This window comes from Peromyscus maniculatus, chromosome 20, assembly GCF_049852395.1.
Source record: "Peromyscus maniculatus bairdii isolate BWxNUB_F1_BW_parent chromosome 20, HU_Pman_BW_mat_3.1, whole genome shotgun sequence".
Classification (NCBI taxonomy): Eukaryota; Metazoa; Chordata; class Mammalia; order Rodentia; family Cricetidae; genus Peromyscus; species Peromyscus maniculatus.
The window spans coordinates 72,109,567-72,122,329 of NC_134871.1; the positions used below are offsets into that span (position 1 = coordinate 72,109,567).

Below are 12,763 nucleotides of genomic sequence, written 5' to 3' on the forward strand. Positions count from 1 at the left end.
GGGGGGGGAGTGGATGGGGGGGACTGGGCGGGGCGGCCCAGGACGCCTGGGTCTCTGCCCCTCCCATTTGCTGGGCTTCCGTGGCTCCATCCCCGGAGGCCGGGCAGAGCTGGCAGAGGTCAGTGTCCCGGGCTCCGTGATGCCAACCCTTTCTCTCCGGCGCTTTCTCCTTCGCTGCCATTTGGGGAGACTGAGTTGTCTCCTCCGGCCTCGCGTGTGTTCTGCCAGGCCGGGCTCTGGTATCTCTCCCAGGGTAGGCAGTGGGGGACGTGGACACTCCCAGGACGTGGGGTGATGGAGCAGGAGGATGCCCGGGGAGAAGGCACTGCCCCCTTAGTTAGCCTCCACCTGTGGGTCAAAGCAGCCTTCCCCCCTCCCCCCTGCACCCCGGCCTTCTCAGTCCTATGGCCTTGGAACAAACTGGTTTAACTCCTGGGGGTCCTGAGGGTGCTGCGAACTGGGTTCCCAGACCTCCTCCCTCTCACACCGCCTGCAGTCGGCTCCAGGAGTTAAGGCGCGTGGGTCTCTCGCTGCCAATATTGTCCCCACCTTTAGGCTTGGATTTGGAGGGGGAGAGGCTGGGAGGAGGGCTGAAAGAACATTGGGGGGGTGGGGGGGACTGGGAGGAGCCTTGCGCTGGGTGTGAGGGAGAAAGCCCAGGCGAGGGTGTGTGTCTGGCCCAGCCAGCGAGGCCTGCCTGGCTGCCTGGTAGATGCGCCACGAATGTTGTTGACGCTGCTGGGTCCCTAGAAGCCCAGAGCCAGTGTCTGTGTCTGATAGGGACGTCCTCTGACTTCAGAGAAGCCAAGACTGACAGGCTCTCATCCCACAGAGCACAGAGCCAGAGAAAAGTGGAGTCCAAGGTCTGTGCACAGAACCGAAGCACTCCCCCAGGGGGATGAGGAGAAGGATCCTTGGACAGGCCGGGCCAGGCACTAGTCCACAGGATCATCCCCAGCAGCACCCCCAGGGTGGCCAGCACCTGGGGAATGGGCTCCTCGGTCACATCACATTTTCCACCCTGGCATTACTCAGCTCTGGTCTTGCTGCTACCCTCGGGGCCAGGTGTCCTCCCCCCCCCCCCCCCGAAAGACTTCTTTGGGTAGCCACTATCAGGTGAAAGAGGGTTGGGGTGGGGGGGAGAGGAGGCACGCGGTGGCTATCCCAGGAGACCAGAGACGTCATGGGGTGCAGACAAGCGCTCCTTTTCACTCCAGGGCTGGGAAGAACTGGGAATAGGTACTCCAGGGTTCTGTCCCCAGGTGGCCTGGCTGCTGTTGACTTTGCTGGTTACCCTGGGAGCAGCTCTCAGCAGTGTGGGAGGGGTGCGTGTCAGGGAGTTGGACCCTGGCATTGAGGCTGGGGTGGGATAGTGAACTGCCTGTGTGGCAGAGACCTTGCCAGGAGGCTGCGACGTTAACCCCTCCTGCCCTGCCCTGGTGGTGGCTGGCGGAAGGAGGGGCGGGCCCAGCTGCGGTTTGGGAATGTGGCCCTAATCCCCCTCCCCACCCCACCCCAGCACATCTGTACTTGGTTTACAGTGAATGAGTCTCCTGTCCTCGTGAACCAGGCTTGGGCACCATTCCCTTCCTGCCCAGGCACTGGGACACAGACCCAGGCACCACCCTGCTCAGCTCTCTCCACCGGCTCTCCCTTCCCTCAGTTCTTCCCTTCACCTTTAGAGGATTTCAGGGCCTTGACCCAGAGACCAAGCATTGGAGCTCCGAGGCTGCAGCTGGGGGCAGTGATGGGAATGGAGAAGTTAATGGGGGTGGGGGTGGGGGTATGGGAAAGCATTCAAAGGGACAGTGAGTCTAAAATTCCATTGTTCCTGCCTTCCCCCTTTGTCTTAATTTGTAGATATGTCTCTCTTTGTCTGTGGCCGGTGTTTGTTCTTTTTGTTTTGTTTTGTTTTTGTTTTTTTTCGAGACAGGGTTTCTCTGTGTAGCTTTGTGCCTTTCCTGGGACTCACTTTGTAGCCCAGGCTGGCCTAGAACTCACAGAGATCCGCCTGGCTCTGCCTCCCGAGTGCTGGGATTAAAGGCGTGCGCCACCAACGCCCGGCCGGTGTTTGTTCTTTTATCCACCCTGGTTACTATAACTAATTACGTACGTGAAATTTCCTTGTTTTAGCCAAAAACTGGAGTGTGAGATGGAGAGGTGATGACCAGGAATATTTGCCCGGTACCAGCCTCTCTTATCAGTAATTGTCTCTGCCCCTAACCAAGACCCAACCACTGGGGTTTGTAACAGAAGCAGTTGGCCACAGCAGGCAGGGCCTGGTGACAGAGGCCTGTAATCCCAGCTACTCAAGAGGCTGAGGCAGAAGACTCACACATTTAAGCCTTGAGGCTGGAGAGATGACTCAGCAGTTAAGACCACTTACTTGCTAATCTTGCAGAGGGCCAGGGTTCAATTTCCAGCACCCACACAGGCTCACAACCATCTACAACTCTGCTCTCTTTGGGGACCAGGCACTCATTCAGGCAGGCAAAACAGTTATGCCTACAAAGTAAAATTTAAAAAGCTTAAAAGGAGAGAGAGAGAGATTGAGAGAGAGAGAGAGAGAGAGAGAGAGAGAGAGAGAGAGAGAGAGAGAGGCCAGCTTGGGGAAATTAGTGAGATATTGTCTCAAAAAAAAGAAAAAAAGAAAAAAAAAAAGGAAAACAGGGCTGGCTAGCTCAATTTTTTGGTACAGCACTTGGTTAGCAGTATAAAAGCCTAGGCTCAGGTCCCAGTGATACAAAGATAAACGCACAGCAGAGTGAGGAGTTCAAATGCTCCCCTTCCTCCGTTCCCCATCTTGCAACTGAGTGGCATTCTGTCCAGGATTTCCCTCCTCGTCCTGGTGGAGGGGACTCAGCTCCCTTTTCTTTCCCTGAGGTTAAGCCTATTTCCAGGCTTTGCTCGATTGGTAGGTGCTCCATTTGCTCACTGTGGCAGGTCAGGAAAGTGATATCCTGGGGGTCCTAGGACCATGCTTCTTCCTTTGCTACCCCTTTTTTTTTTAAAAAAATGCTTATTATTTTATGAGCGTGTGTGTGCGCGTGCGTGCGTGCGTGCGTGCGTGCGTGCGTGCGTGTGTGTGTGTGTGTGTGTGTGTGTGTGTGCACCGTGTGTGTTCAGTGACAGTGAGGGTCAGAAGCGGACACTGGAGAAGGACATTGGTGGCAGTGGCAGTGGTACACACACCTTTAATCCCAGCACTCAGGAGGCAGAGAAAGGCAGATTTCTGAGTCTGAAGCCAGCCTGGTCTACAGAGTGAGTTCCAGGACAGCCAGGCCTACATGAAGAGACCTGTCTCGAAAAAACTGAAAAAGAAGAGGGCATTGGCTCCTCTGGAAGTGGAATTATAGCCTGTTGTACTATGTGGGTGCTGGGAACTGAACCCAGGTCCTCTGGAAGAGCAGCAAGTTGTTCCCAGCTGCTGAGCCACCCTTTACAACCGGCATAACAGAGCAAAGAGCAGGAGTAGCTACAGGGCGAAGATTCAGGAATGCCTTCCTGGCCTCTTACCCCACCCCTACCTTTCACCCTTGTCCCTTCCCACCAACATCAAGACACTGAGCGGGTCATTTTCTCATGCTCAGCCTGGTCCTGCAGGCATGTCCTATGTCACACTCAGAGATTGCTGGCAGATGTCTGTGGGGGCTGGGAGAAGCTGGGTTACAATCCCCAAGGACATCATTAAGGCACAGAAGTACTAGAGGGCCTTGGAGACCAGGGCACCAGGGGAGAACATGATGAAAACATGTTTTGTACAACACGTGTCCTTTCCTCGTCCCTCCTCCCCTCCTTTGCCCACCTCCTCCCTCCAGGTGCCCTGGGCGAAGGCTGGTGCTGGCCCTGCCTCGGTGATTGTTCAGTTTTACCCTTGTACCGGGTCTGTCTGTGCTCGCCAGCTGGTTGGCTCCGCTGGTGTGTAAGTCTGTATGTGGAAGGTCCTCACCAGCCCCAGGGCTGTCCGGATCTCTGTGTAGAATAAACGCCTTGGTTTTGAAGCCTAACATTTTAGGGCTGCTCTGCACTGCTCTAAGAATTTCTTTCCTGGCAGATACCGTTCATGATTTCAGCAAATTCGTATTGAACAGACTATGTGCTAAGCAGTATGCTAAGCCCTGGGAAGACTTATATATGGTCCCTGCCCTTGTTGGCTCCAAGGCTGCTGGAGGTGTCAGGTGTTAACTAACTAGGGCAATCAGGACCAGAAGTGCTGCAGGAAGAAGGGTGTGTTTACACCCAGCCCATGACGAGAGCTTTCTGGGAAGAAGAAAGGGAGAGAGGAGGGTAATGAAAGAGTATGTTCAAAGATCCTGGGGCTGAGGTCTTAGATCTCAGTCATATCACTCTGATAAAAATAAGAGGGGGTCCCTATTCCTATGCCACCCCCGTGTCCAATACGCCACGAAGAAGGGACAGTGAAAGCCTCCTCATGGCCAAAGCTGATCCTAGGACACATGGTAATGCTGTGCTGGAATGACTTCGTGTATTCCTTCTCCTTGTCCTAAAGGGTGAAACCGAGACACAGAAAGGGAAGAATTACAGGCTTAGGCTTGAGATTACCATACAGAAATCAAGGCTCCAAATTGGCAAATTCTCCAGCATGAAGAATCTTGCGTTTGCCTGGCTGGAGCCTCCTGGGGAGAAAGCTTTCTCCTCCCTGTACACTCCGCCTCCTGCAGATCCAGCCCTGACCTGCCCTACTCCCTGGAGCTACCCTGTCTGCCTCCACAGTCCCTGCAGTGTGTATGAGGTGAGCGCTCCAGGTGTCTGCCAGCAGCGCGTAGGCGGGTGCAGCTGTCTGTTTTGCACAGAACCTGCCTAGGGGAGGGAGGATCTTCTCTCTCCGCCTCCATCCATTGCCCAGGTACCCAAGTTCTAAGGGTCTTCCTTCAACTGCTTCTTTTTAATTCAGTGCTTGGGATCAGACCCAGGGCCTTGTGTTTAGTATGGGCTCCAGCACGGAGCTACATACCAGTTGCTCCAGTTCTTCCTTCTGAAGAAAAGAAAAGAATGGAGGGCCCTTTGGAGGAGGGGATGGGCCTCTCTGTGACCATGCCTCCTCTGGAGGTGGCAGAGGTCATGGGACCAATGGGGTTAAGCTCCATCCCTGCTCTGACCTACTTTTCTACCTGTGCCCACATCCCCTGAGGCCAGGCTGTTGGGTGGGGCCAGCCTGGCACCCCTGCACCCACACCTGGGACTTCCCCTGATTGGAAACTCCCAGGACCCAGGCCTCCTCCTGCTCTGCCAACTCCCACCAACAGCCTGGGTTCAGCTCACCCATCCCTTGTCAGATCTCTGCCAGTCTCCTGCCAAACTACATCTAGATACCCAAACCAAGGGACCCCAACCCTGTGGGTCCACCCGTTACAGTCCTCTTTGATATCTGGCTGCCTGCCATCTGAAGATTTTTTTTTTGAAGATGTGGGGAAGGGGAGAGGGGACTTGCAGGAAGCTGCCCTTTGTTGAGCACTTACTGTGTGCCCACATAATCTCATGTGCATAATCTCATTTAATCCACACCAATGGGATCCAGAGAGCTCACAGTTATCATCCTCAGTCTATAGACGAGGGAGCTGAGCAGCTGTGTGACTTGCCCAATGTCACACTCGAGGACACGGCTGAGCCAAGATGAGAACCCGGGTATTGGCAGTCCTGGGCTCTCCTGGTCATGGCCGACGTTCTGTGCCTGTTACAGCCTCCCACTTCTCTCTCCATGGGACAAGAGACTTGGGAACTAAGTACAAGCTAACGCAGCAAGCATTTATTAATCATCTTATAGACACCAGGCACTGACAGGTGCCAGAAGTAAAGAGGTCACTGTCCCCAGGGTCTGTGGGAGAGATGTGTATACAGACTAGGACAGGTCTAACTCCAGGGTCCCAAACGAGCCTTGGACTTGCTATGTAGCCTTAGATGACCTTGAACGTCTGGTCCTGAATGCAGAGTTACAGGTATGCAGCACCGTTTATGTGGTGATAGAGACCAGAGGGAACCCAGGGCTTTATATATGTCAAGTGAGCAGTCTACCAGCAGTTATATTCCCCAGCACAGGAAGAGTATTTTTCTTTTTGTCTTGTGTGTGTGTGTGTGTGTGTGTGTGTGTGTGTGTGTGGTGTATATGTGTATGTATGTGTGTATGTGTGTATATGTGCATATGTGTATGTATGTGTGTATATAAATGTGTATGTGAGTGTGTGTGTGTGTATGTATGTATGTATGTGTGTATGTGTGTATATGTGCATATGTGTATATATGTGTGTGTATGTGTGTGTGGTATGTGTGTATATAAGTGTGTGTGTGTGTGTGTGTGTGTGTGTGTGTGTGTGTGTGTGTGTGTGTATTTGTGTTTCAAGACAGGGTGTCTCTGTGTAGCTCTAGCTGTCCTGGAACTCATTCTGTAGACCAGGCTGGTGTGGAACTCACAGAGATCCACCTTCCTCTGCCTCCTGAGTGCTGGAATCAAAGGTGTGCGCCACCACCCTCTGACTCCCATTCTATGTTTTTAAAACAGAGTCTCTCAATAACCTGGAGCTTCCCAAGTAGGTTAGGTTGGCTGGCCAGTGGGTTCCAGGGATACAGCTGTCTCTGCCTTCCAGTACTGGAATTGTAAGCATGCTCCACCACGTGCTGGGGACCAGACTCAGGTCTTTGTGCTTGCATGGCAAACCTTTAACGGGTTTGAGCTGGATCCTCAACCTCCTTTTCCTTTAGTCCTGCCTTAGCACCTAGTGTCTCTAAACAACTCAATTTTTTTTTTTTTTACTTACTGTATAGCCCGGGCTAGCCTCAAACTCATAATCTCCCTGCCTCAGTTTCTCAAGGGCAAGCATCGAATTTGCAGTCATACCTGGCTCCATTTCCCTTGTTCCTGGGCTTTGGTAATAGAACAGTAGTGTAACTCTGTAACTCCTTTGTGTCTTGTTTTGCTCAACTTTTCTGTGAGACTTTTTTTTTTCACCTTTAAAATTTTTATGTGTATAGGCTGTTTGTCTGCATATATGTGCACCATGTGAGTGCCTGGTGCCCACAGAGGCCAGAAGAGGGTGTTGGATCCCCTGGGATGGGAGTGACAGACAGTTGTGAGCCACCATGTGGATGCTGGGAACTGAACTCGGGTCCTCTGGGAGAGCAATAAGTGCTCTTAACCTCTGAGCCATCTCTCTGGCCCTTTTGCACATGACAGTTTCTGGAGAATAGTGGCCTGAGTCCAACCGTATGTTCAATTTTCTTTTTTGTTGGTGTTGGTTTTAGTTTTGCTTTGTTGGAAGCAGGGTTTTGGGTATGTAGCACAAACCGACTTCGAACAGGCAGTGTATACTCCTGCCTCAGCTCCCAAACATTATAAGCATGTTCCACCACATCCCTCAGGTTCAGTTGTATCAGACAATGCCAAGATGTTTACCAGATGGTTATATTAGTCCGCTAGTACCTATAATCCTGTAACTGGGGAGGTCAAAACAGGGGTTCAGAAGTTCAAGGTCATTAGCTACATAATGATTTTGAAGCTACCTAAACTACAGAAGACCCTGTCTCAAAAAACAAAAACAAGTTAAAAAATAGGTAACAATAAGTTCTAACAGGGTCAAGAATAGCAACAAGAAGCCCCCCAGACTTTGTTATCTCAAACCATCTGTGGTTATTCCTTTTTACTTGAGTAAAATCCAAGTCCCTGCAAGCGGTTGGTGCACAGGCCTTTAATCCCAGCACTCTGGGAGGCAGAGACAGGGATCTCTGTGAGTTCAAGGCCAGCCTGGTCTACAGAGCGAGTTTCAGGACAGTCAGAAACGTTACACAGAGAAACCCTGTCTCAAAAACACAAAACAAAACAAAAGATCCAAGTCCCTACCTTGACTCACAAGCCGTCCTTGGTGGGGCCTCTCCACCTTAATCTCTGACCTGTGACCTGTGTCCTGCACTCTGTGGAATGCTCTTCCACTGGAAATTTCCATGGCTTGTTGTCTCACTTCCTTCCAGTCTTACTCAGAAGACGCCTCTCATTAGGATTGGAATCTCCAATAAGAATAAGGGAGCCCCCAGATCTGCTCTGCAGCACCACATTAAAGAAGGGGAGCAGGCAGAGGACAGGCTTATAACCTCCCCTCCCCTTCCCTCCCCTCCCCTCCCCTTCCCTCCCCTCCCCTCCCCTCCTCTTCCCTCCACTCTCCTCCCCTCCCCTTCCCTCCACTCTCCTCCCCTCCCCCTCCCCTCCTCTCCCCCTCCCCCCACTCTCCTCCCCTCCCCTCCTCTCCCCCTCCCCCCACTCTCCTCCCCTCCCCCTCCTCTCCTCTCCCCTTCCCCTCCCCTCCCCTTCCCCTCCCCTCCCCTTTCCCTTCTCTTCTCTTTCCTTCCCCTCCCCTCCCCTCTCCTCTCCTCCCTTCCCTCCTCTCTTCCTCTTCTTTTCCCTGTATTCTACATATTATCATTGGGGTGCTCACTCATGCCACAGCATACATACGAAGGTTGTAAAACAACTTGTGGGAGTTGACTCTCTTCTTGGTGATGAATGTTGGGTCTCCAGGCTTGCAGGCTAGAACTTTACCGGCTAAGCCATTTCTCCAGCCCTTCTCCCTTCTATTTATTTTGTGGATTTACTTATTTTTATGTGTATGAGGGTTCTGCTTGCATGTGTATGTGTGTACCATATGCATATCTAATGTTCACATGATTCAGAAGAAGGCATCAGATCTCCTAGTACTGGAGTTACAGATTGTTATGAGCCATGTGAGTGCTAGGAACTGGACCCAGGTCCCCAAAAGAGCAGGAAGTGCTCTAAATTGATAACCCATGTCTTCTGCCTGCTCCTCTTCTTTAATGTGGTGCTGGGATCAAATCTGGGGGCTCCCTTATTCTTTTTATGTTTTTGTTTGTTTGTTTTTTAAGACAGGGCAGATCTCTGTGTAGTTTTGGTGTCTGTAGACCAGGCTGGCCTCGAACTCACAGAGATATGCCTGGCTCTGCCTCCCGAGTGCTGGGGTTAAAGGCGTGCGCCACCACCGCCTGGCCAGGCACCCTTATTCATACCTGGTTATTTTAGGTTCTTTCAGTCGCAGACAGCTCCTCTCCTCTGCCAGGGCTTGGCAACTTGCCCAGAATCCTTAAGGACCATCCAGCGAAAATGTTGGGGTGCTATCTAGGTTCCCCTCTGTGAACCACTTTTATCCGATGTTCCTATGACAATGAGAATAACCACTCACCCACTCACGCTCTGAAATGCTGACTTATCGACCTGTTGGGCTCCCGTCCCCACCCTGCACTCCTCCTTGCTTTTATGGGCCCTCCTTAACCGGGAAGATTCAGCTATCTAGTCCACTCCAGCATCCAGCCCTGATCCGTAACAGGCCAGCAAATAATAGCTGTCCAAGCCAGCTGTTGGTTTCTCATAGACAGCCAGGCACCCCCACACCCACACTCCAGACTCGCTCACTCCAGAAACTCCCAGAACCCAGGCATCTTTAACACGCCTATCGTCTCCAGCAGCATCCCTGACTCAGTCCCCTGGATGCTTCTACTGCTGGGCTGTTTCCCTGAGACCCCTGGGAGCTTACGAGGAGAACCTGAACCCTAGTTCTGGCCCACAGGGCTAGAGAGACTCCGGCAGGTATCCAGGCCTAAAACTGCTATAAATTCCTTGTGACTGAATAGAGGGAAGAAAGGTAAGAGTCGTTCATTCCAGCCAGGAATGGTGTGAACAAATGACTGCTGGCTGGCATGAAAGTGCACATCCTAGCCGGGCGGTGGTGGCGCACGCCTTTAACCCCAGCACTCGGGAGGCAGAGCCAGCCTGGTCTACAGAGCGAGATCCAGGAAAGGTGCAAAGCTACACAGAGAAACCCTGTCTTGAAAAAATTAACAACAAACAAAAGAAAAGAAAAGAAAAGAAAGAAAGAAAGGAAGGAAGGAAGGAAGGAAGGAAGGAAGGAAGGAAGGAAGGAAGGAAGGAAGGAGAGAAGAGCACAAACTATTTGAGGTCTGGTCCTGATCTGGTCTGGGTAACGGACCATCAGCAGAAGGGAGGATGGATGAAAGTGTTGCCAGATCTAGAAGAGAAGGGCCAGGTGGGGAGGTCTGAGCTCCCTACAGGATCAGCAAGGCTCAGAGTTTCTTAGACTTAATCCTGCTCCCCACAGATCCACCCAGCCCTCCCTTCTACCCAGCCCCCAGCCTGCCTGATCCTGCCGCCAAATGGACTTCTCTCTGGGCCTGCGCTTGGGGCCTCGGAACAAGAAGGCCACCTACCAGGAGCCCCCTCCGCCCTCTGGGCATGGGCCTCCAGCCACTTCTCCCTGCTTGTCCTGCCCTCCCAGCTGCCCCAGCTGCCCCCCTCCCAGCTGCCCCCCTCCCAGCTGCCCCTGCACGGCTTGTCCCTCGTATACAAGTCCCTGCCCTTCCTGTCCAGGTCTCCCTGGCCCACCCTGCACCTGCTCCTGCCCTCCTTGCCCTGCCTGCCCTCCCTCAACCTGTCCCCATACTTACTGCGTCCCCTGCTCAAGTCCGCCTGTGACCTACTGCCACCCCTCACCTTGCCCGGTTTACCCTTGTTCCAGTTCCCAGGCCTGTCCGAGGAGCTCCCACCCGGGCTGCGGTAGCGGCTGCAGCTGTGGCCACAGTACTGCTTGGAGGCCTCGGGGCTCCACAGGCGGCTGTAGTTGCTGCTTCAGGAGACAGAGGGCTTCTCGAGGGCTCTGTCTGATCATCTAGGACGAGAGGATGTGTCCCATGGAAGATGGCTCAGCTGGTACTGGCGTTACTTCCTCAGACAGAAGCTCTGTGTAGAGTGAAGACGGAGTCAGGTGGACACCTCCTCCCCCCAAGTCCTGAAGGGGACAGGGGACCACCCCTTGGATATTAGTTTCTGGGTGTGCTCCTGCTGGTTCCAGAACCTCTTCCTCGGCACCTTCTGGAAAGGGTCCTCAGAGCCTTCCTTGCAGCCCTTAAGGTAAGCCTGTCCATGGCTCCTTCCGTCCCACTCAGCCTCCAGCGGAGACCTTTGCATATCTCCTTTGCAGTTCACATGGATATGACAGACTCCTCTTCTAGAGGATGGGGAAAGATGCTTTGTCCAGAGGCCATTCCTGACTCTGGACCTCCACCCATACTCCTGATTATCTCAGAGTCTCTGGCCTCCTAACCTCTCTTCTTCAGCCCCGACAGAGGAGGCTGGCAGCCCTTGGACCAGAGGGCTCTTGGCTTCTCCCTCCCCTGGGAAAGCTTTGACATCCTTCCTGGTCCTTTGTGTCCATCCAGGAACCTTCTGCCCGGATGTTTTGTGTTGGAAATTTCTAAGCGCTCACTTAGCCTCATGACCTCAATCTTACCGCAGTAATCCTGTCTCTGTCTGAGACAGCCATGCTCATCTATCCTGGGGAAGAGGGGAGCCGGGGACCCTTCTCTCAGGCTCCCAGTGGTCCTACTCACACATAGAATTATACTTGTATGTTCCCTGTTGGGCTAGAGATGAGAGATTCAAATGCCAGCAAGGGAGGTGCTTTCTGGATTTGGGTGGGTTGGGTTTTTTGTTGTTGTTTTGGTTTTGGTTTTCTTGAGCTAAGGACCTAACCCAGGACCTTGTGCTTGCTAGGCAGACACTCTACTACTAAGCTAAATCCCCAACCCTGAGACGGTTTTACATAGCCTTATGAACTCACTGTATCGCCAAGGTTAGCCTTAAGCATCTACCCTTCGTGCCTCTACTTCTCAAGGGCTGGGATTACAAGCATGTGCCGCCCGCCACACCTAACTCTCCCTTGGACTTTCAATTTACCTCGGCTCTCAGTCCTCCTCTTCCTTCTCTTTTTTCCTTATATTTTTATCTAATGCGTGTGGACACTGTCATGCCACAGGTGGAGGCCAGAGGACAACTTCTGGGAGTCAGTTTTCCCCTCCACCCCATAGGACACAGGATTAAGTTCAGGGTCTCAGGCTGGGCAGCAAGTAAGTGCCTTTATATGCAGAGCCGTTTTGCCAGCCCAATCTCTGGTCTCTGTTTTTGTCTCCTCTAGGTTTCTTTTTCTCTTTGTTTCGTTCATTCATCTTTCTTTCTTCTTTCCTTTTTCTTGTTTTTGACTCTAGCCCAAGCTGCCTCAGTTTCCCCAGTGCTGGGGTTATAGATGTGTACACTGTGCCCAGCTGATTCATAAAGGACTTCGAAATTCGGGAATCGTGATACCGTCACCCGAGTCCACAGATGAACCTTAGCGTCACTGAATGTGACAGAGCCAGATACTGTTTGTCTGCTGTCATGGTGCAGTCTGAAGCATTCAGTGTCGCCTAGAAAAGAAACACACAACCCGCTCAACGTGAAATAAATCAAACCCCCATTATTCATCACATGTGTGCATGGCCATGAGTGTGCACATCACATGTGTGCAGGTGCTCATGCTCATGGAAACCAGAGACAAGGTTTCTCCGTGTAGCTCTGGCTGTCCTGGAACTCGTTCTGTAGACCAGGCTGGCCTTAAACTCACAGAGACCCACTTGTCTTTGACCCCCAAGTGCTGGGATTAAAGGCGTGCGCCAGCGCTGCCCAGCTGATTTTTTTTTTTTTTTTAATAAACCACAGTCTCTCCCTAGGTCCTGTCTCTGCATCCTCAGCTCTGAAATTACACTCTTGCCACCATGTCCACAATTTTCACTTGGGTCCGGAGGACTGAATTCATATCAAGTTTAAATGCCAAGCAAGTGCTTTACCTACTGAACCAACTCCTCAGCCCCCTCTTAATGAGAAATGCAGGAGATGGAGAAACATATTAAACGACAC

General features: G+C 52.3%; 1 protein-coding gene across 1 annotated transcript; it reads left to right on the forward strand.

Moving 5' to 3' along the window:
• The first annotated feature begins 9,910 nt into the window (after window positions 1-9,910).
• LOC107401800 (uncharacterized) lies at window positions 9,911-12,532 on the forward strand. Its single transcript, XM_076556909.1, has 2 exons — window positions 9,911-10,942; window positions 12,076-12,532. The coding sequence occupies exon 1, from the start codon at window positions 10,189-10,191 to the stop codon at window positions 10,702-10,704; it is 516 nt and encodes a 171-aa protein (XP_076413024.1). The 5' UTR covers window positions 9,911-10,188; the 3' UTR covers window positions 10,705-10,942; window positions 12,076-12,532.
• Window positions 12,533-12,763: the final 231 nt, after the last annotated feature.

Coding starts and splice junctions, on each gene's coding strand:
- LOC107401800 (XM_076556909.1), top strand. CDS start 10,189: ATGGACTTCTCTCTGGGCCTGCGCTTGGGGCCTCGGAACAAGAAGGCC.